Source organism: Ascaphus truei, chromosome 4 (genome assembly GCF_040206685.1).
Source record: "Ascaphus truei isolate aAscTru1 chromosome 4, aAscTru1.hap1, whole genome shotgun sequence".
NCBI classification, from domain to species: domain Eukaryota; kingdom Metazoa; phylum Chordata; class Amphibia; order Anura; family Ascaphidae; genus Ascaphus; species Ascaphus truei.
In genome coordinates this window covers 77,962,525-77,984,635 of record NC_134486.1, presented here as the reverse complement: position 1 = coordinate 77,984,635, position 22,111 = coordinate 77,962,525, and the positions used below count along the sequence as shown (strand labels likewise).

General features: G+C 39.5%; 1 protein-coding gene across 6 annotated transcripts in view; it reads left to right on the top strand.

Moving 5' to 3' along the window:
- The window catches only part of KIF16B (kinesin family member 16B), a 318,925-nt gene that overhangs the window by 8,664 nt on the left and 288,150 nt on the right, over positions 1-22,111 (top strand). For all 6 annotated transcript variants that reach the window (XM_075596069.1, XM_075596068.1, XM_075596070.1 and 3 more), the window contains 9 exons: positions 6,999-7,068; positions 8,447-8,560; positions 9,847-9,963; positions 11,074-11,171; positions 16,153-16,262; positions 17,276-17,418; positions 19,571-19,739; positions 20,009-20,140; positions 21,572-21,747. In XM_075596069.1, coding sequence (XP_075452184.1) covers positions 6,999-7,068; positions 8,447-8,560; positions 9,847-9,963; positions 11,074-11,171; positions 16,153-16,262; positions 17,276-17,418; positions 19,571-19,739; positions 20,009-20,140; positions 21,572-21,747 — 1,129 coding nt within the window. The remainder of the gene's footprint in view (positions 1-6,998; positions 7,069-8,446; positions 8,561-9,846; positions 9,964-11,073; positions 11,172-16,152; positions 16,263-17,275; positions 17,419-19,570; positions 19,740-20,008; positions 20,141-21,571; positions 21,748-22,111) is intronic.

The window sequence follows — 22,111 nt, the reverse complement described above, 5'->3', positions numbered from 1 at the left end:
CTAGCGGTGACGTAGCCTTATTCACATTGTAAACATTGTAGTGCAGATAATTTGGGATGTTTTGTAACACTTCTTCCCCCCCCAGTCCTACTAGTAACAATTGTTTTAATGGACGCTAAAAATATTCTAAAGTAGTGTCCTTTCAAAATAGAAAACAAATAGAATTTGTTTGTATAAGTAAAGTATGAAAGGCAGGTTATATGCAAATAATGACATACATAAATAATTAAACCAAACGTTTTGGACATGGTACTGTATAACTACACGTTTAATATTAACTTATTCTTGCACTCTTGTAACCCGGAGTTACATTTTAGTTTCTAAACTTAAAGGTAGATCCCTCTCTTATTTTTATTCTGTAGATTAAACCACAGAAGGTTATTCAAACAGTGATCCATACTATAGGCAAAATTAAAGTGACCAGATGTAGTTGACCTCGCATTTGAGTCAAACAATGGGTAAAACAGGTATCTGTGTAAATCCTGTCTATATTATTATTAAACACCTGTGACATTGGTCATGAGATTCCCACCTTCTAATTATGAGTTATTGTACTTATATAATCACGCACAATATGTGTGTTGTGGTAGATAAACCATCTAAGTGGACTCATTAAAGAAGAAACGGTTAACATATTTGAAAAGTTTGGTTTCTTTGGAAATCAAGTTTTTCATTTCAATTGGAGGTGGTTTGAAGTCTTTGCCGGACTTTTTAGATGGACCCCTTCCTGTCCGGAGACCACCCTGGAGAAGGCAGAGCAGAGTGGCCGGCACATTGCCTGGGTAAGGTCTTGCCCAACATAGTGATAGCACACAAAAGAGAGTAGATGTAGGAAATGAAACCACTCCTTTTATTTCATCTTATTGTGTGACAAATTAACTTTAAAAATGCAATGATTACGCAGTTTGACCCCTTAAGTAAGTCATTGCTTTTAATTTCCTGTGGTCCTGGAACATACAGCACTTTAAAAACCAGCTGACTTGCTCGAAGAAGTATACGAAGGTTCTGTAGGAGCTCAAATGCTTGGTCCCTATAAATTTTCCAATTCATATATTTGAAAAGATAACCATACAGGGGAATAATGAAAACTCAGATACAATTCCAATTTCAATTCCGCATATAATAAAACGCTGTTCCCTGGAGATATCTAGTGAGAGTATCATCACTTCTCCTTCTCATTCGGGTAACATATGAAGAGCATAAAAGTACTGACTGTTGTTCCCCTGTAGGTCCTTAAGCGTGCAACCACGTCCGAAATCCAAGCGTATCCAAAATGTAGTGTAAGGTGCACCGCACAAAGAGCTGGTCATGTGGCAATAAAATATGATTTATTCAACCTACATTAAAAAACGGTGGAGGGTACAAACGCTCCTACGCGTTTCGTGCCGTGAGGCACTTTATCAAGGAGTTGCGGCACGAAACGCGTAGGAGCCTTTGTACCCTCCACCGTTTTTTAATGCAGCTTGAATAAATCATATTTTATTGCCACATGACCAGCTCTTTGTGCGGTGCACCTTACACTACATTTTGGATAGACTTGCTCGAAGAAGCCTATGAGGGATTTAGTGTGGGACAAATAATCTAATTATACAGTATGCAATACAAAATAAAAACTGGTATACAACTATACACACAACCTCAATCTTCCCGCATATTGTAAAATGCAGAGGCTTTCCTTTTTGAAGCTGCAATACTGCACTGCTGCCTTAGGAAATGTGTGTATTATTTATAAAATATGTCACCAGGACAAATACATTGAGTTACCTCTCATTTTCAAGTATGTCCTGAGAGGTTGATTCATGTATTGAGGTCAAGGGTGAGTCTTGCCCTTTTATATTATTTATTACCCAAGAATCTCCATCTCCTCCACAAGAAATGCACTAAATGGAATGGAATGAAATAAGCTACTTTTGCCGGCTTTAAGTGGGAGTCCTATTTAAAGAAAACTAACCGCAGTGTTTTAAACTAGCAATCCCATCTGGGAACTGTATTATTATTATTTTTTTTTTTAATATTGCCTGAACAGGGCGGGCACCCCATGTCCTGGGACCCCTTGGTTCAGGAACGGCGGGGTCCAGGGGCAAACTGGAAGATTAAAAATTGCCGTGGTGTCGAGGCTTGCTCCTGCGGACAGTAGAAAAGCTGAAACGCCATTGGACAGATGAGAGCGTAGCTTTCTATAAAAGGCCCTGTGGCCATGTTTGTAGTCCTCCGCCGTATTTATTTCGTTTTTTACTGTGACGCCACAGATCAGCACAGAGTACTTCCCTGGTTATGATAAGCCCAAAAAAAACAACATATAAGAAGTCCCTATGCAGATTGCTACGTTGTTGTTGTTGTTGTTGTTGTAATGTAAGCATTTAGAAATAGTTTTTGCAGCAGTAATACATGCTGCCCTTTTTTTTCATCTTTTTCTGTGGAGGGTCCATCTTAGTGGACACTCGCAGAATGGTGGTACATATGTTTTCTTAAAGGAGCAATCCAAGCAATATCCTACATGTTGTTTTCTGAAATTAATCAGTTCTGTAGTATTAAATAATACTTGCTACCTTTTTTATTTTAAAATTCAACTCTTAATGCCATTTTGTAATGAGTTTTAATATACTGAGCAGGGCTGCCAAACAGGGGGGGGGGGGAAAACAGCCGGGACTGTTGTCCTGGACCCGGCCCGGCAAGGGGACCGGCCTCCCTGTCGGCAACACTGCAGTTCTCTCTGCAGGCAAGACGGGCCCCCCCCCCTTTTCTGGCTGCCGGTACCATCTGTTCGTCCCCTCCCTTCCCTCCTACAGGACTGGAGGGCCCTCCCCTTCCCTCTGCACCATCCATCTGTCCCTCCCTTAGGCCTCCGCAAGCCTACAGGACTCTCCTGTTCATCGGCCATGTGTCTCTAGTAGGCACATTCAAGGGTCCACATGCCCCAGGCCCCCCTGGGGCACTCTCCCGGGCTCCTTACCCCCTAAGGTGTGTGTGATTTATTTTTTTGGGGGGAGGTGGGGGTTTGGGGGGCTTATTGTGTGTGTATTTGGGGAGGGGGGCTTATTGTGTGTGTATTTGGGGAGGGGGGCTTATTGTGTGTGTGTGTGTGTGTGTGTGTGTGTGTGTAAGAGACGGAGGGAGGCGGGTAAGGAAAGGGGGAAGGGGTGTGTGTGTGTGTGTGTGTGTGTGTGTGTGTGTGTGTGTATGTACACACGGGGGTGGGGGAGTTCTCGCAAGGCTGCTGACATATGTTTGAGGGTCCCCGGTGGAAACTTTAGTTCTGGGCCCCGGGAAAGCTATCTGCAGCCCTGATACTGAGCATCCTTTGATTTCTTTAGGAGTTTTTAGCCCATCTCTCCAGCACTGCAAGATCTTTCTAACACTTTCCTGTTTGTGATAACTGTAACAATAGATAATGTTACCCAAGTAATATAAGGCCATGGTTTGTTTTGTGCGAGCATTCGTGCGTCGCACGCCTGTAGCAGGAGAGATTTCATTGCTGTAGGCTGATTTGTGTGTGTGGTTGGGGGGGGTGGCAGTGACGTTATAGAACTGATTCACCCTCATTGGGCGAACCGCTCGCGTGACCCGGCCATCGCGCTACAAAGAGAAAATAATTTGTCTCCTGTAGCTTCGCTCTTTCCGACGTGCAGGCACACTATAGACGCCATTCACAATAATGTGATTCATCGCACCGCTTGCGCGGTCGCACGCGATAATCATGGACACAGCCTAAGAATATATTGTAGCTGCTTAGTTACACTGACTGAAGGATTGATTTGAAACGGAATGGCAGCTGTGAACCAGGATTTTGCTAATCTATCTGCAGTTTAGTTGATTAGTTTTCAATAGAAGTAATCAAATGCTGCATATATTAAAAAAAATTATATATATATACATATATATATATGTGTGTGTGTGTGTGTGTGTGTGTATATATATATATATATATGTGTATGTAGAGGTATCAGTACCGTGTTAGCCGAGCTTCAATAATCAAAAAATAAATAGATGATACCGTTCTGTGGCTAACGAAAGGCTTTTATTTGTGCGAGCTTTCGAGATACACTGATCTCTTCTTCGGAAGAAGAGATCAGTGTATCTCGAAAGCTCGCACAAATAAAAGCATTTCGTTAGCCACAGAACGGTATCATCTATTTATTTTTTGATTTTATATATATATATATATATATATATATATATATATATATATATATATCTATATATCTTTTTTTTTTTTTAAGATGCTTGGATTCAAGCCCACCTTTTTCTAATCTTGACTCCATCGCTGCTGACTGAAAGTACAGTGTCCCATATGTGTTCTCTAGATCTGTCTCCTTTTCCTGTCTTTCCAAAAGCAGGGACAAAATAAAGCAGTGTGAAGGCTGGAGTGTGAGCAACAGGTCCCATTGCCCAAATGTAATTGCAGCATGCCCTGCCAACTCCACTGGGACAGTTTTGTTATGTTTACTCAATAGAGGAAGGCTTTGCTGTCCTTTTCGAATGGTGCAGTATTAGTGAACTTATTACAGTTCTGTTTAATGCGTTAAATCTTGGTGGTGATTGACTTCAGAACATTGGACAAGTATTTTTAAGACCGTAGATAAAAACTAGATAGAAGTGCACATACCTTAGATGTATTTGAAGCGTCAATCACTAGGATTTAGCCAATAAAATCTATTACTGTAAAGTTATCAATTCACTTCGGTTCTCAGTGGTACTGCAATTTTCTAGGGCGCTTCCTAATTCATGACAAGAAATGCAGAGTAACTTTATGCTAAATATATTATATTCTATGTGGTTTGTTGTCCCTTTTTTCAAGAATCCAGATCCAACTAATAGACAAGTTAGTCTTTTTTTTCACAAAAATACTGTTGAGTGAAACTTTTTGTTTTAAACCTTATGAATGAAAACGTTGGCTTTAGCTGTAATTGTAATTACTATTTTTATGAAATAGTAATTTAGGTAATCATTCAAGATGCTTAATGGTAAACATTGGTTTTATTGTAAGAAATCACAGCGCTCAGCAATAGGAACTGATGGTTAATTTACTATCCTCTGATGGAGGAAATATGTTTTAGAACTCTGTGCCAGCTGTCTGCAATCTTGAGGGGGGGGGGAGAAGTCAAGAAGAATGAGGACAGTGTCTGGTCGACTATATAAAGTGTTATCTACAAGTGAAAATCATAAAACATTAGTGGCAACAATTATCAATAGTATTAACTAAATAAATTATAAATCCAGTTTTAGTATGTGTTCAGTTTTTTCCTTTTGAATGTGCTTTTCTTTACATAAACCTCAACACTGTCGAATGACCGAACATCTGGTAATGCAACAGGCCCGTAGTAGAGTAGCTGTGTAATTAGAAATAAAGATGTTCATTCTTGTTATTACAGACAGAAATGAGAGCAGAAGATTAGCGCAATAAGTTCCAACAGGTTTTTTTTTGTTTTTGATATACACAATTGTAACCCTCCCTGCCTGGCACCTAGGGAGTTTACATTGTTGTGCAATGTTTAGCTACAAAGCATGGATTACCTTGGCTCGGGGTGCTTGCTCTAGGTGGCTGGTGATGAGGCAGCAAGGATGTGTAATAATGGGCGCCAGGAATTTTTGTAATACGACAGTCTTTTATTCTGGTTCCCACGGATTGGGACTGTGCACATTCAAACTATAGACATTGTACTTCTTTTTAACAAACATACAGGATTTCTGTTGCTTCCATTAGTGCCCACACGTAACATTACAATGGAGGTGTATTCACTTATTTCCTTGCTTATGTCGGACCCGGCCCCCCTTATTACTTCAGTACCATCTTTTCTATTACCCCGTATTACCTGGGCCCCTTTGGGAAAACCAAGGGGGTGCTTTGCGATTGGGCACAAGACCGTTAGCCTGTTTGGGAACTGCCACTTCCGACTGATAAGGCACATGAATCTGGACTTGCGGTTAGAGCCGATCCACCGACACCAGAGAGCCCTCTTTCCTGAGGCCCTCTGTGACGTGCTGTTTTCCTGTCTTGAAGATCTGTAGAACTCCATCTGCTTTCAGGGGCCTGGTCTGGGTTATTACTTTAGGAACGTCTTTCTCTTCTTCCCAGGGCTCCCCTCTTGTCCTCCCGAGAACCTCACCTTTTCGAACCTTCCCCTTCTGTATATACTCTGTGATGTCAGGGTCACATGGCAACACGGGGTAGGGCCCGATACACTCCAACCGTCTAGTAACCCCTTAGGAGGGGGGTTACACAATAAAAACGTGAGGTAATATACTCACAATTGCAAAATACGATTGGCACATCAATAATTGATGCAAATGCACATCAGACATTCTGACAACGGCAGACAAATGGCTTTAGTAGGTCACGTTAGCATGTGCTTTAATTTGAGACCACATTTTGGGAGGGTGGGCTTCACAGTATTGAACTGTAAGCAGAACAATAACTTGTGTTTTAGTATATATAGTGTGTGTGTGTGTGTGTGTGTGTGTGTGTGTGTGTGTGTGTGTGTGTGTGTGTGTGTGTATATATATATATATATATATATATATATATATATATATTATTAATAATATCTTATTAATAATATATTATAATAATAAAAATGTTGGTGATGCAAAGATTATACATATTGTTATTTAACATGTGTGATTGAATTATGTAGACTTTGTGATGCTACTGTAAGTGTGACATACTTTTTGGCGCCTAAAATTATAGCTGGGATTGGCTTTCAAGAGCTGTATGATGGGTATAAGAAGGATCACTATGTTTGCAGAGGGATGTCCTCTATTTTTTTGTCCACCTGACAAAGAGGTTAAACTTCCCAAAATATTGTGTGATTGGAGTGTTTTGCAATAAATATGCAAGGCAGATACTGAAGGTTTGAGAATCTCTTGTTGTGCAGCGGACTAAACGTTTTATTTTGTGTTTTTATAGGCAGTATGGTGGAAGGGTTGCTTGTTCTTCGTGTGTGTATGTGTATCTTATAGCTATCATTTTGAATGCATTTTTTCGATTTGCTTTTTAGGGAGAAGGATGTGGAGGCTAAATGTATTATTGAAATGGAAGGAAAGAAAACAACAATTACCAACCTAAAGGCAAGTGGGATACAAGGTTTATTTTCTGATCGATGTGGCTGTTTTAGTGATACCCTAGGGTTTTGTGAAGGAAGAAGTTGCTATGCTGTTACAGACTTTCATGCCTTTTTATTATTTCAAACGCAGTAGAATTAATGAGCATGTACAATGGCCTTCAGAATAAAAACCTGCATTTACGGTTTGTTCATTTGAATACACATTTATGCCAAACAAGTAAATGTTTATTTTATATACCTACAGTATGTACTGTAAAAGACAAGCTGATGGAGGTCCTGGCTGCAAATGCAGTTAAAATCTTTTTGTCATAAAATTAAAATGAGAATGGCAATAAAGCTTTAGGATGATGTATGTTTATCTTTATATAGCACCCACAGCTGTATTAGCACTTTACAAGAGAGACAATAGAGTACACGGAATTATAATACAACAAGTACAACAAATAAAATCAGACAATAGGAAAGGAAATCCCTGCCCCTAGGAGCTTACAATCTAAGTGTATGATGATATGCTTCCACTGTTTTTCTGAACTATTAATACTAGGTTATTTCTTCATTTGCATCTTGCATATCTTTCTTGCATTGTTTATTTGGATCCCAAGGACGTGCATTGATTTGCATTGTAATCATTTGCATAATTGGCTTGTCATGGGTGTCTTATTTTCTGTGCAACTTCTTAAATGGTAGCAATTATTAGGATGCGAGCACCTTAACACCTAAAATACAAATGCAAGTATAGACAGTAATGTATGTACAGTATGGTAGGTACATATTTGTATTTTTGTTAAACATTGAGATATATTTCCACAATACAAAATAGCCTTTTTTAAAGGCAACCGTGATATCTAAAGTACAAACTACTAATTGTAAGCAGCTAAAAGTGCATGTGATATTTTGAAGTGTAACAGCACTATAAACCTATGGCTGGCTATTGCTCAGATATCACAGTACGTGTATTGCAAGCAGGCGCAAGCACACCAGACTTGCAGAAGGTGAATATTTTATCATGCAGGATGATTTGGTGCCCTTTGGGACCTTTATCAACCTTTTCATAACACAAGCAAACATGCAAGTCGAGAGTGCTGGCTCCTGTTTGATATACACGCATCCCTTCAACTCCGTCCCTCCCCCCAACTCCGTCCCCCCCTCCCCCCCACACCGTCTATCGAAGCAGGAGCTCTGTGGTCAGACTCTCTCTAGTGTCTTTGTAGAGAGCCTGCATTCAACATTTTTGTTTGTGTGCTATACAGTAGTCGTACACATCATTAACTATTTTCTAAATAACAAAATTATGCCTAGGCTGCTCTGTTTAAATTCTATGTTTGTAAATTGTTGCACAGCAATATGTTTCTATTCCTTTTCTTTCTTTTTTTTGTATGCAGATGTCAGATGGAGTCACAGGAGATTCGGGAAGAGATCGGAGCAAAACATTCACATATGACTTTTCCTATTTTTCAGGCGATAGTAAAAGTGCTAATTATGTGTCTCAAGAAAGGGTATGTTCCTACTGTACATAGGCAACTTGCTATGCTTTGTACTTTATTCATGCATTCTGTAGTAATGAGGATGAGAAGGAGCTGCTCAGTGAGTAATGACACTGACTGGCACAGAGTTTGAAGCAGGGGAACCTTGGGCAAGTCACTTTATCTCAGTGTCTCAGGCACCAAAAACATAGATTGTAAACTCCACGGTGGAGAGACTGTGTCTGCAAAATGTCTCGGTAAAGCGCTACGTAAAACTAGCAGCGCTATACAAGAACATGCTATTATTATTATTATGTGGAATGCAATATAGACCTGCAGATAATGTTTGTGTAAGACAAAGCGCAGCTGCTGTATTTTCTAAGGAAGCAGATTTTGTAGCTGCTCAAAGAATGCGTTTATTTTCTGTGTAATTTAGATTCTAAAGCAGTGGTGTCCAACCTTCTTTGTTGGTTAAGGCAGCGGTGCGCAATCTGGGGGGCGCGGGATTTTTCTGGTGGGGCGATGGCGGTTGCAGAGGCACCACGCTGTTCCCGAGGCATTTAAATTAAATGCCATGGGACCGCGCAAGGCCTCTGCAACCTGTAGTTCTGGGATTCAGCCGTCTTCTGCTCACGTCGCCATTACAAAGCGACATCAAAGACTCCGCGGGGTCATGTGACGTGCCACGTCGTCATGACAATGAACGTCAAATTACGTTGCGGGGTGATGTCACGTCACTCGGGAGGGGGGGGCGCGAGCGCAGGGACCGAGACAGGGGTTACAGCCAAAAAAACTTTGCGCACCCCTTGGTTAAGGAACCCTATGTGAAATTTTGAGGAACCCCAACTCTCTCTAATAGCGTGTCTCAGATCAAATGTATTGTAAATTCTTCTGTATTTGGTACAATTGCAAAATGATCTGAAAATTGCAGGGAACCCTTTAGGGATGCCAGGGGGAACCCAATGGTTTCTATGAACCCTAGTTAAAAACACTGATCTAAAGGAATTTTGGCATTCCCACATTTTTTAATTTGCAGAGCATTGTTGAAAATGTACGTAGAAAAGTGAACAAAATAATGTAATTTTACTTTGATTTATTTTTTTACGTTGAATCTTTTTGGTGCATGTGTGCCAGTAACTTGTTCTCCATGGCATTTAATTTTGCTCCAGCGTTAAGTAAGATTGTGTGGTTTGCATTAGGGGAAAGATACCAGACTTGCATTGTGAGGACATATTTCCGGTATTTAAGAACTAGATATGATAAATCCAAGTTATATAAAAAGTATGGTACAAATGTTTTTATTGAGTAATGTATTCTAGGTGTTCAAGGATCTTGGCACAGATGTCCTCACATCAGCATTTGAAGGTTATAATGCCTGTGTCTTTGCCTATGGACAGACTGGTTCTGGGAAGTCCTATACCATGATGGGCAACCCGGTATGCTCTATACGTTGTTTTGTTTTGTATCGTCTGTATATATGTTATTTAAACTGCGACAATGCTCTGATTTGGTTACCACATTTTCCAGTATTTTAACGTACAGCCGTTGAATTTGTGTGTTAATTTCTTATAACTTTTTGTATGTATACATTTGGGTTTTGTTGAAACTGAAAAAAGTGCAAGAACATTGCAGTTATAATGTAATTTTTGTGATTAAAAAAAAAAAATGTATTGGTACAATTCTACTTACTGTACTAGGGATCATTACATTTCAAAGGCTGACATCTTTTCAGAACCGAGGCTATCTTTTCCTGGTAAATTTACCACACAGCTAGAAATACAATAAAATGTCAGATACATTCCTTCCATGAAACTGCGGTGTGCGCCATAAGCTTATACATTCTGATGTCTGCTTTCCCACCAAAGCAGGAACTAGATACAGGCACACCCCGCTTTAAGTACACTCGCGAGTAAGGACATATCGCCCAATAGGCAAATGGCAGCTCACGCATGCGCCTGTCAGCACGTCCTGAACAGCAATACCAGCTTTATACCTGTACCGAAGCTGTGTGCAAGCGGGGAGACTATAGAGCCTGTTACAAATGTGTTATTTACATCAGTTATGCACGTATATAACGATTGCAGTACAGTACATGCATCGATAAGTGGGAAAAGGTAGTGGTTCTCTTTAAGTACATTTTCGCTTTTCATACAAGCTCCGGTCCCATTGCGTACGTTAATGCGGGGTCTGCCTGTATTAGGCATACAGCATTGTATTGCACTGCAGTACTCTGTACACCATATTGAGAATGTACGGCATAGGTGGAATGTTGTTATAGAAATAAAGACACCCTGATTACAGTACATTGATGTAAAAAAAAAATAGACTATAATTGTTTTCAAATTTACATATTTGTTTTTGTTATAATTTGCTAATGTATGCTAATACTGGCTGTTCATTTTCAGAGGCATACCAAAAGGTGTTAAAATATGCTGTACTATTTTAGTTTTTTCTGTTTATTTGATGCATCAATGATATAACAAGATGATTACTACATTTTGCAGATTACCGATACTAAACTCTTTTGAATTTCAATCATGTCACAGGGCGATTCTGGCTTAATACCTCGGATTTGTGAAGGATTGTTCAGCAGAATTGCTGAAACAACAAGATGGGGTGATGCATCCTTTCGAACAGAAGTCAGGTACTTCCACATATTGTCATATAATCATAACCCAACCGTTTGTATTGAAAGTCAATTTAGGAATGAGTTGAGATGTAAAACATACAGTATACAGTTTTAAAATGAATAATTGTATATTTTGAAACATTTATGCAGTTTTAAAGCAGCAAACTTGAAATCTTATGTATGTTTTTAAATAAATCAGTTCTGTAGTATTGGATAGTGATTTTTGTATATATATTTTTTTACAATTGAACTCTAAATGCCATTCTTACTGAGTTTTAAACATCCTTTGATTTATATACCAGGTTTTAGCCCACTTCCCCAGCAGTGTAACAGCTTTGTAACACTTTCCTGTTTGTGATGATTTGTTACCAATCTTCCCAGCAGTTTGAGCTGTAAACTGTAACAATAGATAGTTACCTTAGTAATAGAAGAATAGCTTGTAGCTGCTGAGTCACATTAACTGAAGGATTGATTTAAACTGAAATGTGATCACAATCAGATTTTTACAGATTTATAACAGGAGCACCAAACGATTGCCAATTTAGGTAAGAATGTAGGATTATACATTGCCACATGCTTTACATATACCAATAAGAAAGAAAAAAAGGGGGAGAGTGGAATATAGTATTGCTGCTTTAACACACTGCTTAAAAAAATAAAAATTATGAAGCTCCAACAGCAGAAAATGAGTTCATGGTACAGGTTAAAAGAACCATATTGGACCAAAATGTACAGTAGTGGAGCAATTGTAGTAGGCTACGATGTATGGTGAATACTTTGTATATAGGAAAGGGCATCACTCTCTCACTCACACTCAGCCAGGGCATTATTGGCCAGTAATGCCCTGTTCTTTGGGGATTATTACTTAATTAACATCCACTTTAAGAAAGATGTTAGGACTATGTAGCACTGAACTTATTTTTGCCCAAATAACTGGACTAATACGACAACCTTGATCTAACCCAGTGGGTAAGAGCAGGCAGGAGGGCGCAGTGAGAAGAGTTTGCGCACCCCTGACCTACGGTATGTCGCTGGCTGTATCAGATTCTCTAGAAATTCTGCTTCTTAGGGACTATACATCATTTTCTCTAAAAGTAATAACAGGATTGCTGCTTTAAAGTATAATTATAACATATAATTTCTCGAACATGATATATGCCAAGCAGTAGTAACAAATAATAAAAACTTAAGAAATAGTATTTTATTTATCTTTTATTATTTTCAGGAACTTGTGTTTTAACATAAATGGATATTGAAGTAGACGTTTCATTCATATATACTATTTTACCCCCTTGTGTTGCTATCTAATAAATATAGAATTCCACAGACCAGTTGTCTTTAGTACAATTATTCCATTACATCTCTTTGCAAAGAAAAAAAACCAGATACTGATTATCTTTCTCATGTAATCTTTATTGCAAGGTGCTGAACTTTCTCCTTGAATACTGATTATTATGGTCTCATAAATTTGGTTAGAAAGCTTTTTGAAATGTACTTCTTGCTGTGTCATCTCAAATGAATCCATGTATGTCAAAAAAGACGTTGTCCATTTTGTGCATACTTTATCTATATTTATATTTGTATCCATACTTAAAATAAAAAAGAAATAATACCAACAAAAAGCGTTGTCTTTAACCTAGGTATAATTAAATTTGTAAAACAAAAATTAGGATGTTCTTTTCCAATATGTTTAAGCTCTTATTCAATGAGTCGTAAATGTGGTCATGAAAGGTGCAGCCATATATAAATGATAATGCAAGCGTCCCTCTGGCATGGTACGCGGGCAAAAGTTTGTTTTCCCGTAGGATTTTCCCTTAGGATTTTCACATATTTCAAACCTAAATTTTTTATTAAATCTTAATCGAAGACCTAGTAATAGATCAAGATAACCTGATCAAACAAATGACACACAAACAGGATACTTTTTCAACATTTATTAATTCACACATGTTGAATCATTTTGTGGAAAAGTATGTGAACTTTTAGATTCAGTACCTGGTCGCATCCCCTTGAGCAGCAATGAATTCAACTAAGCGTTTCCTGTAACCCCTAGTCCTTTTCTCACATCGATTTTGAAGAATTTTGGCCCATTCCGCCTTACAGAACTGCTACAACTCTGACATTTGAGGGCTTTCTTGCATGGATTGGGGTATGGAAAATAGCTGAAGCGCTCAAATGCAGGTATATCTCAAAATGATAATAAGCCAGACCACTGTACCAGGGTACTAACAATTGATATAGTACCTATTGTGTCATATAATGGGTACTATCCTCCTGAAGACAGGTGGTGTGTGGTGCAACCCACTCACCATATGTCTCATTGGCAGGTTCCCCTGAAAAATATGCAAATACTCACATCCTGGTAGGGCAGGCAGGCAAGCTGTGCAGCTACTCAATGCAATACAGGGAAAAGGGAGACCAAAAAGCGCACCAGCACAAACGGAGCAGGAAAAAACCAGAACAAAAAAATGATTAAAAGGGCACTTTAATGTGGCAAAAGACCCATCCAATGCATTTCGAACGTCGCAGCGTTCTTTTTCTTGAAAAAGAACGCTGCGACGTTCGAAATGCATTGGATGGGTCTTTTGCCACATTAAAGTGCCCTTTTAATCATTTTTTTGTTCTGGTTTTTTCCTGCTCCGTTTGTGCTGGTGCGCTTTTTGGTCTCCCTTTTCCCTGTATTGCATGGATTGGGGACCTGCCACTTTTTTTATGTAACACCTTTTCCACCCCCCAATCGCAGATAGGGACCATGTGGGGAAATCTACACTTGTGTTACCGGTGTGGTGCGTTACCTGATAGGCTCACAGAAGGCCTGAAACTCCGCCACTGGGAGCCTGGGGTTACCTGATCCGTCGTCGAACACAGCGCCTCCACCTGTAAGGGTTCCCACCTGAGTGGGATGGTCCTCTTACAGGAATCACAATAATAAGACACGCACACAGTGTATGCTAACAACTGTTTTACTATTGCTACTAATAACCTAGGTACCCTGTACCACACAGCAGGATGCATATACACACACACACATGGAAGTGCACCGGGTGCACACATCACCATATATATTTCCCAAAGTACCTGGGTGCTGGACACCAATTCCCTGATGTCCCTTATGTCCAAACCCACCCAATGTGTTGGAGATAGCGCTATCCCTTGATGTATTGGTGCACTACTATAGATACCTGCCCGGGCTCCAGCCATGGGTGCTGCAATACAACTGGATTGGATCCGCCGGATCCGACGCGACGTCCTCCTACGCATGGGGTGAATTACAGCTTCGATAATATCACCATGTACCGCACCGTCTCCACCTTGAGTGGATCCGTCTGCAGGCGGCAGGCCGCAGTCACTGCTTGGCGTGGCCTCCGTGAAGATAGTCTCTATGGTTATAGGAGTCTGAGCCCAGACCCAGGAATCAGGCTGCGCGCCACTGAGTGCTTCCTTAACTTAACCCAAACAGCTAAAGGGGCAGAATTACTCACATAGGGCCTGTCCCTGAAGCAACCACAAACTGGGGCAATGGTAACAGTTATCTGGGGCCTATGTGGTTAACTGGCCTAGTGCAAGGGGCTACTGCTCCCTTGCACCCTCACTTACCCAGCTCCCTGCTCCAACTGCCTCACTGCAAGCCCGCGAAATGTATCCATATGCCGCGTTGCCATGGCGACGCAAAAAATGAAGCCGCCGGAGTCACGGGTAAGTATGGTTTACAGAGGCCCTGCAGCTCCCCCAGCACTTAATTTAAGTGCCTTCGGGAAGCGCGCGGGGCCTCTGTAAACCCCGCGCCCCCCCGCCTGCAGTCTCGCATCCCCCCAAGGGTTGCGCCCCCCAGTTTGCGCACCGCTGGTCTAATTCATACATCATTTTGTTTCAAAAGACGTGGAATTGATTACTATAAACCCTTTTGGATATTTAAGAAAAGGCCTGGTTTTGGTCAAGGTTATCATGGAAAAACTATATGGAATTTCTGTTATTATTATTGGGGTTCACAAACATTTTCTCGCAACCGTTCATCTTCGATTCGTAGATTTAATATACTTCCTAGCAGGTGGTCAAATGCAAGATTACACATTGGCAGGCTATACTTTTCACAGCTGCTGCTGCTTAAAAAAAAAAAAAAAAAAGTTATTAAAAGATGCAAATTGAACATATGAGAGAGGCTAAAGTGCAGTGAAATATTTTACAGGTAGAGTAGGTCCCACAATGATTAGCAGTGGCTACACTTCTAGTCTCTCTGGTACCTACTGTGCCATAAATTACATGTGGGGCTGACTACTGACGAAATCGGTAATGATAAAGAACACTAATGAGCAGTCATTACCCAGAGTCCCTGGCTGCAGTGGAAGCACTATATGCTTTTTTTGTATGGGCCAAGGCAGGTTTAGGGATCTGTCTAAGACCTCAGAAGTGTTCTTTATCATTATTGTATGGCGGAAAGCATTTGTCACACTTTTTTTTTTTTTTTTTACTTATGACTTAATAACTAATGGTGTACCTTTTGATGAAATTGCATTTTAGTAATGCATGCACATGGGAAAAATAGATATACAGGCATACCCCGCTTTAAGTACACTCACTTTAAGTACACTCGCGAGTAAGTACATATCGCCCAATAGGCAAACGGCAGCTCACGCATGCGCCTGTCAGCACGTCCTGAATAGCAATACCGGCTCCCTACCTGTACCGAAGCTGTGCGCAAGCGGGGAGACTATGGAGCCTGTTACACATGCGTTATTTACATCAGTTATGCACGTATATAACGATTGCAGTACAGAACATGCATCGATAAGTGGGAAAAGGGAGTGCTTCACTTTAAGTACATTTTCGCTTTACATACATGCTCCGGTCCCATTGCGTACGTTAATGCGGGGTATGCCTGTATGTATATGTTTGTATATCAAGTCTGCCTAAAGTGGCCGAGTAAGTGGTGTTACAAATATTCTATACCCAAACTTTGCCATCTTAGTAACATAGATATTCTTTTCTATTCCTGCAGCTATTTAGAAATCTACAATGAGAGGGTAAGAGACCTGCTTAGGAGAAAATCATCAAAAACATTTAATTTAAGAGTTCGAGAGCATCCGAAAGAAGGCCCCTACGTTGAAGGTAGAGGCATTTTTTTTCTTTTCCTTTCTTTTCACAAATACAAATAAATGCTGTCGTTTTGTACCGTACTTTCCCTCCCAAAAATGAACATTTAGCAATAATAGTCATATTTGGGAGAAGGAGCGGCTCAGTGAGTTAAGACACTGACTCTGGCACTGAGTTGGAAGCACGGGAACCTGGTTCAATTCCCGGAGTGGGCTCCTTGTGACCTTGGGCAAGTCACTTTATCTCCCTGTGCCTCAGGCACCAAAAACATAGATTGTAAGCTCCCACAGGGCAGAGACCTGCACCTGCAAAATGTCTCTGTAAAGCACTACGTAAAATTAGCAGCGCTATATAAGAACATACTATTATTATTTACTCTTCACGTTTTAAATCCACGTACAAAGCATCTAAAGATTTATAGAAATGACGCATTTGATGCAGATCTGAGCCATTTCAGTTGCTTTTCTTTGACCACTTCAGATTTGTTCTTTTTTACATGCTTAACTTGAAGATAAGTTAGCTAAATATACTGGACAGATGGAGCGACACGTTTCCCCCCAGATAATACAACCTATTCCAGTAGAACTCAGACTACCCCAATATAGTTTCCATTATCAGTATATCTCAGTATATCCCAACCATGACATACCAGAGGGAACAATGTAGCATTCTATATCTCTAGTCATGTGTAACGTCACCACTAGGACTTGTGTGGTGATAAAAACTTGATGCTACTTAAGTGACATCGTCAATCCACTTCCCACACTAAGCAGATAGCTGTTTCTTCTTCCATCCCTCATCACTGCCTTTAATTTTCCCCTCTCACCTGATCCAATTTCGAAATGATTGGAGTGATCCATACTGTACCATGTAGTCTTTGTGACTTGCTGTATAAGGCAGCTATAATCTTTCTAGTCGGACCGTTCACCAATAATTTTTTGGTAGTAATTGATACAGCAGGTTTGTCTTGAAATGCATGCCTACGTCTACAGACACCTGTGTTTTTCTGTTCCCTACTGCATTTACAGATTTATCAAAGCATTTAGTTCAGAATTATAGTGACGTAGAAGAACTAATGGATGCTGGAAATATTAATAGAACTACTGCTGCCACTGGAATGAATGATGTCAGCAGCAGGTCCCATGCCATTTTTACCATCAACTTCACTCAGGTATTGTAGCTGTAACGCAATAATTGTCTTAATGCCTCCTGCTTAAGAACACTATTGTTAATTGAAACGTGGATCTCAGATGTAGGCTTTAGGAATTAATTATTGCTGTTACCAACGGAAGGAAAGCGAAAAAGCAATGGCAAATGTGCATTGTTAATTGGAACCGTACATGTGGTGGTTGATTTTTGTCCCCGAGGTTACTGAAATCTTACTACTAGTTAGCTACCTAAATGAATTTGCATTAAAACCAATTTTCCTGGTCATATTTAGAAACTGTAATGATCTCGTAATGTGCGGCTATGAATAGTATGCTACAGAATGTATGTTTTGACAGATTGCGAATCGCTGAAGTGAAGCCGAGGCATTTACCCCTTCATTCAGCTATTCATTAAGAACGTTATTTCCATCTAAACATATATATATTTTAATTTGTAATCACAAATTATGGCTTGGGGGCAATCCAAGTGTCACTTACTGATTTATTTAAAAGAAAAAACACCTGTATGATATTGCATGGATTGTTCCTTTAATACCGATTTTTCTCTTTTGAGAAATGTGTGAATTGTGCATTTTAAATATATTTTTCAAAAACTTAGCCCATTGAATTAATAATCATAATTTCCCATTGCAAAACTATAAATAAGTTGCAGTGAGGAACCCTGACTGTTGTATTAACCCTGTATTCATCATGATTAAAGTTTAACTGTAGATGCACGGTTTACTCCTGTAAAGCTTGAACAGAGACTTTGATTAACGTACCATTAAAAGTGTAATGTTCTAATTATGTTTTACATTCTCATCACACTCTACAGGACCCTTACAATGATTTTTTTTTTTTTTTTTTAAGTGTTTTTTTTGTGTTTGTTTTTGTATTTGTATGGTAAAATGGTACGTTATTTACCATATTAAAAAAATTAGTTCAAAAATGTATTATTGGGTGGGTAAGATACTGTACAGCAAACTATTTTTACTCGCTCATTGTTGAATCCTTTGGCAATTAAAGAGCCATAGCTTCATTTTGCCGACATTATTATATGGTCATAAAAAGTACAAAATGTATATAATATATTAGTACCATCCTATGGTCTCTCACATATTGCAAGTTCTTTAAGGCAGCGGTGCGCAAACTGGGGGGCTCTAGATTTTCTGGCGGGGGGGGGGGGAGAAGGCAGTTATAGAGGTTCCGTGCTCTCCACCCAGTCATTTAAATTAAATGCTGGGGCACCATGCAAGGCCTCTGTGATACACTTACCTTCCCTTCCAGCGACGTGACATGACACCGCGCGTCCACGCCAGGGTCGAGAGGGAGAGAGAGGTGGCAGGCGCGCGAGAAGGTGCCGAGGAGAGCAGGCAGGGGTGCGCACGGGGAAAAGTTTGTGCACCCCTGCTTTAAGGCAAAGGTTGCCTCTCTGCTTAGGAGTACTGGGATCTGAGGCTCTAGAGAGTTTAACTTTGCCTTAAAGAACTTGCAATATGTGAGAGACCATTATATGGTACTAATATATTATATACATTTGAAACATATTGCATTATTAGTTCTTCTTTTTCTTCTCGTCCCTTTTATTATTTTGTGTCTTCTCTTTTATGTTTAATGTGAATGTCGTTTTTTTCTGTGGACTAGTGAGTAGAGCACAACTGGGAACTTGTTACAGATATATGGACTTGCCCTTAGTGGAGGGTGAATTGGGCGCACCAATGGTGTACTAATTGTTAGCTGTATATTATCAGCTCAAAGCACTTCATGTTACTGGTCATTTTATTTGTACAGTTTTATGTATTGTATTGTAACTAGTCACATATGTATTAGTACAGTATATTGTTACTCATAAATACTTTGGTACTGATTAGTCACTACACAAATAGTTGTTAGTCTATTATGATATGGTGTCTGTAATGGAGAGTCACATATCCATATTTATGTCTGCTTGGCAATTTTTCATTAAACTGCAGTGGTTTATTAAGACCGTTCAAAACAGCTAGTTTGCCTGTTTTGTGAATATACAGTACCAGGAAGCCTCAGACCCATATGGATTTGTAACTTTTACTCCATATGTATTTACCCTATTGGGGATTCTCTTTGCTACTATCCCCTTCTAGCATTCTGTTAAGTGTAACGTGCTCAATTTAATTTGTTTAATTTGTTTTTCGTCAGGCTAAATTTGACGCCGAGATGCCTTGTGAAACAGTTAGCAAGATTCATTTAGTGGATCTCGCTGGAAGTGAGAGAGCAGATGCCAGTGGTGCTACAGGGGTGAGATTAAAGGAAGGAGGAAACATTAACAAATCTTTAGTTACTCTGGGAAATGTCATTTCTGCCTTAGGTAAGCACCTACATTTACTCTTTAAATCTCTCCGTTTATCCTGCATGATTGGGATTATTGCTTTAACCTCTTAAGCACTGTGCAGTGCATTGCAATTACCTAGGCATTGCATACGAGGCCCATCAAGCATGTCAGTGGTTAAAAATGTGTTCTCAATTTTCTGACTGGTTTAGTTTAAAAGAATGTCCTGAAGGACTTCTCTCTTTTTTTTTTCTGAGGAGAATAGGAGGTTTTGCAATTATTTCATTTTCTTTCTTTTTCTTTCTCAGCTGATTTATCTCAGGATGCAACCAACCATCTTGCAAAGAAAAAGCAAGTCTTTGTGCCTTACAGGGATTCCGTTTTGACTTGGCTGTTAAAAGATAGCCTTGGAGGAAACTCTAAAACCATAATGATTGCCAGTAAGAGTTTAATAATCACCTACTTTTCACAAAGCATTTGAAAGTTTGGCTGTAAATGCAATTGAGGACTTATCTATCCACTCGTCATTGGCCATCTAAATATAACATTATATTTGAGTTTAAAGGTGCTAGGGTACATGCTATATTTCATCTTAATGTTGCATTCTTACGTAGTCCAATATAATGTATATGCATCCATATTAAGAGTAATAACCCAGATCAGTTGTCACACTATCATTATGTTTTTAACCTTAATTGCCTGAGCTATTGCAAAAGCAGCCAGGTGGCGCTGTTGTATGCCAAATTTACAAAGCTCCACTGATTTCTGTCCTTTTAAAAAGAAAACAGACCAGGTTCTCTGTGCAGTCCCATACAAGTTATCTTAGAGATAATTAGCGTTGGGTTCATTGTTAATTAATAGTTGAAGAAATCTTTAAAACCTGTCCTGTCGAACTTGGCCGGGCCCTGCCCTGATAGACTGGTTTGCAGGCAGCAATGCTGCCAACCAATGGCCTATTTGTTCTTTTGAAGATGATTACATCAACCACATTAAAGCCAACATATTTACTAAGCTGTGCTCTGCCATGAGGCGACACCTGATGTTGGATGACACTTTTCAGCCTAATCTAGTTTACAAAGTGTGTTTTTGCCATGGAATTGTCTTATACTGTAGTTGGATGTTTTTTAAACATAAAAGTTCATGGAGGGTCAGAAAAATCCTTAAATAACCTTTACAATACAAATGAATCGCCTACAATTGAAAAAAATGTATTATGTAATATTCACTATATTATGCCTTTGACTGCAAAAAATGTACAAATTAGGTAATTGGCACTTTTCGTACTTACTGTAAAACATTTTTTTAATGCCAAGAAGTCGGTGGGACGGTAAATAATTTACTGATTATCTTTATACATTGAAATCCATTTTGCTTTAAAGATATAGCTACTGTATATTCTCGTGCAGAATTAAAATAAAGGCTTTTACAGTATTCACGTCCTTTTTTTTTTTGCTTTGGGGACCCTTCGGTTCCCGAGACACTTGGTTATCCGTGTGGGTGCACTTCCTGGCTTTTCATACATGGCGCCCGTGACTGTCCAATAGGAAGCTGCAAATGCCCTCTGTGGCGGTGTCCTATTGTCCTGCGGTTTGGTGACCATTTCGCCTAGGAGGTAGAGGAGACCGTCAATGCAACTATAATTCAAAATAAATCCACAGTGGGTACTGTGTTTTTTTGTTTTTTTTAATTTTTTTTTACCAACAGTGTTCCAAATCTATGGTAAAACATATTAACATGCAAAACGGAGCTAGACACACATTCAAATAATCCCCCAAACAACGGAGGCTTATTTGACTTTCAAATTATTAACTAACTTCCTGCTCATTGAAGCTTAAGGTGCTGAATAATTTCTTTGAATTTATTTTCCACAGCTATTTCGCCTGCTGATATCAATTATGGAGAGACCTTAAGTACACTTCGCTATGCAAATCGAGCCAAAAACATCATCAACAAGCCAACCATTAATGAAGATTGTAACGTGAAACTAATTCGTGAGCTTCGAGCTGAAATAGTTCGCCTGAAAGCCCTGCTTGCTCAGGGGAATCAGGTTAGTGCTTTTAATTCTCGACTTATGATTAACATTCTTTGCGTAATGTCATGTATTTCAAGGTCTTAATGAGATCATTATCGCTTTCATTCCATGTATTTGGGTTTGGGTAAACATGTACCACTTCCAGGTGGGAACGAGTCAAAACTATTAAGTCCAGTTACCTTTTCTTTGCCTCAGTGCTGGCCATACAGTACTGTAGGTCATTTGAATACGAGTACGAAATCTCCTATTCTCTCTGCTCTGCAGCATTGTTCCTTTATCTGTGCAAAGCAAATATACTACAGGTCCATGTGACACATATCAAGAAGGATGGTGAGGATGACTAGACATCATTCGCATTGATGTGGATGGGGTACATTGT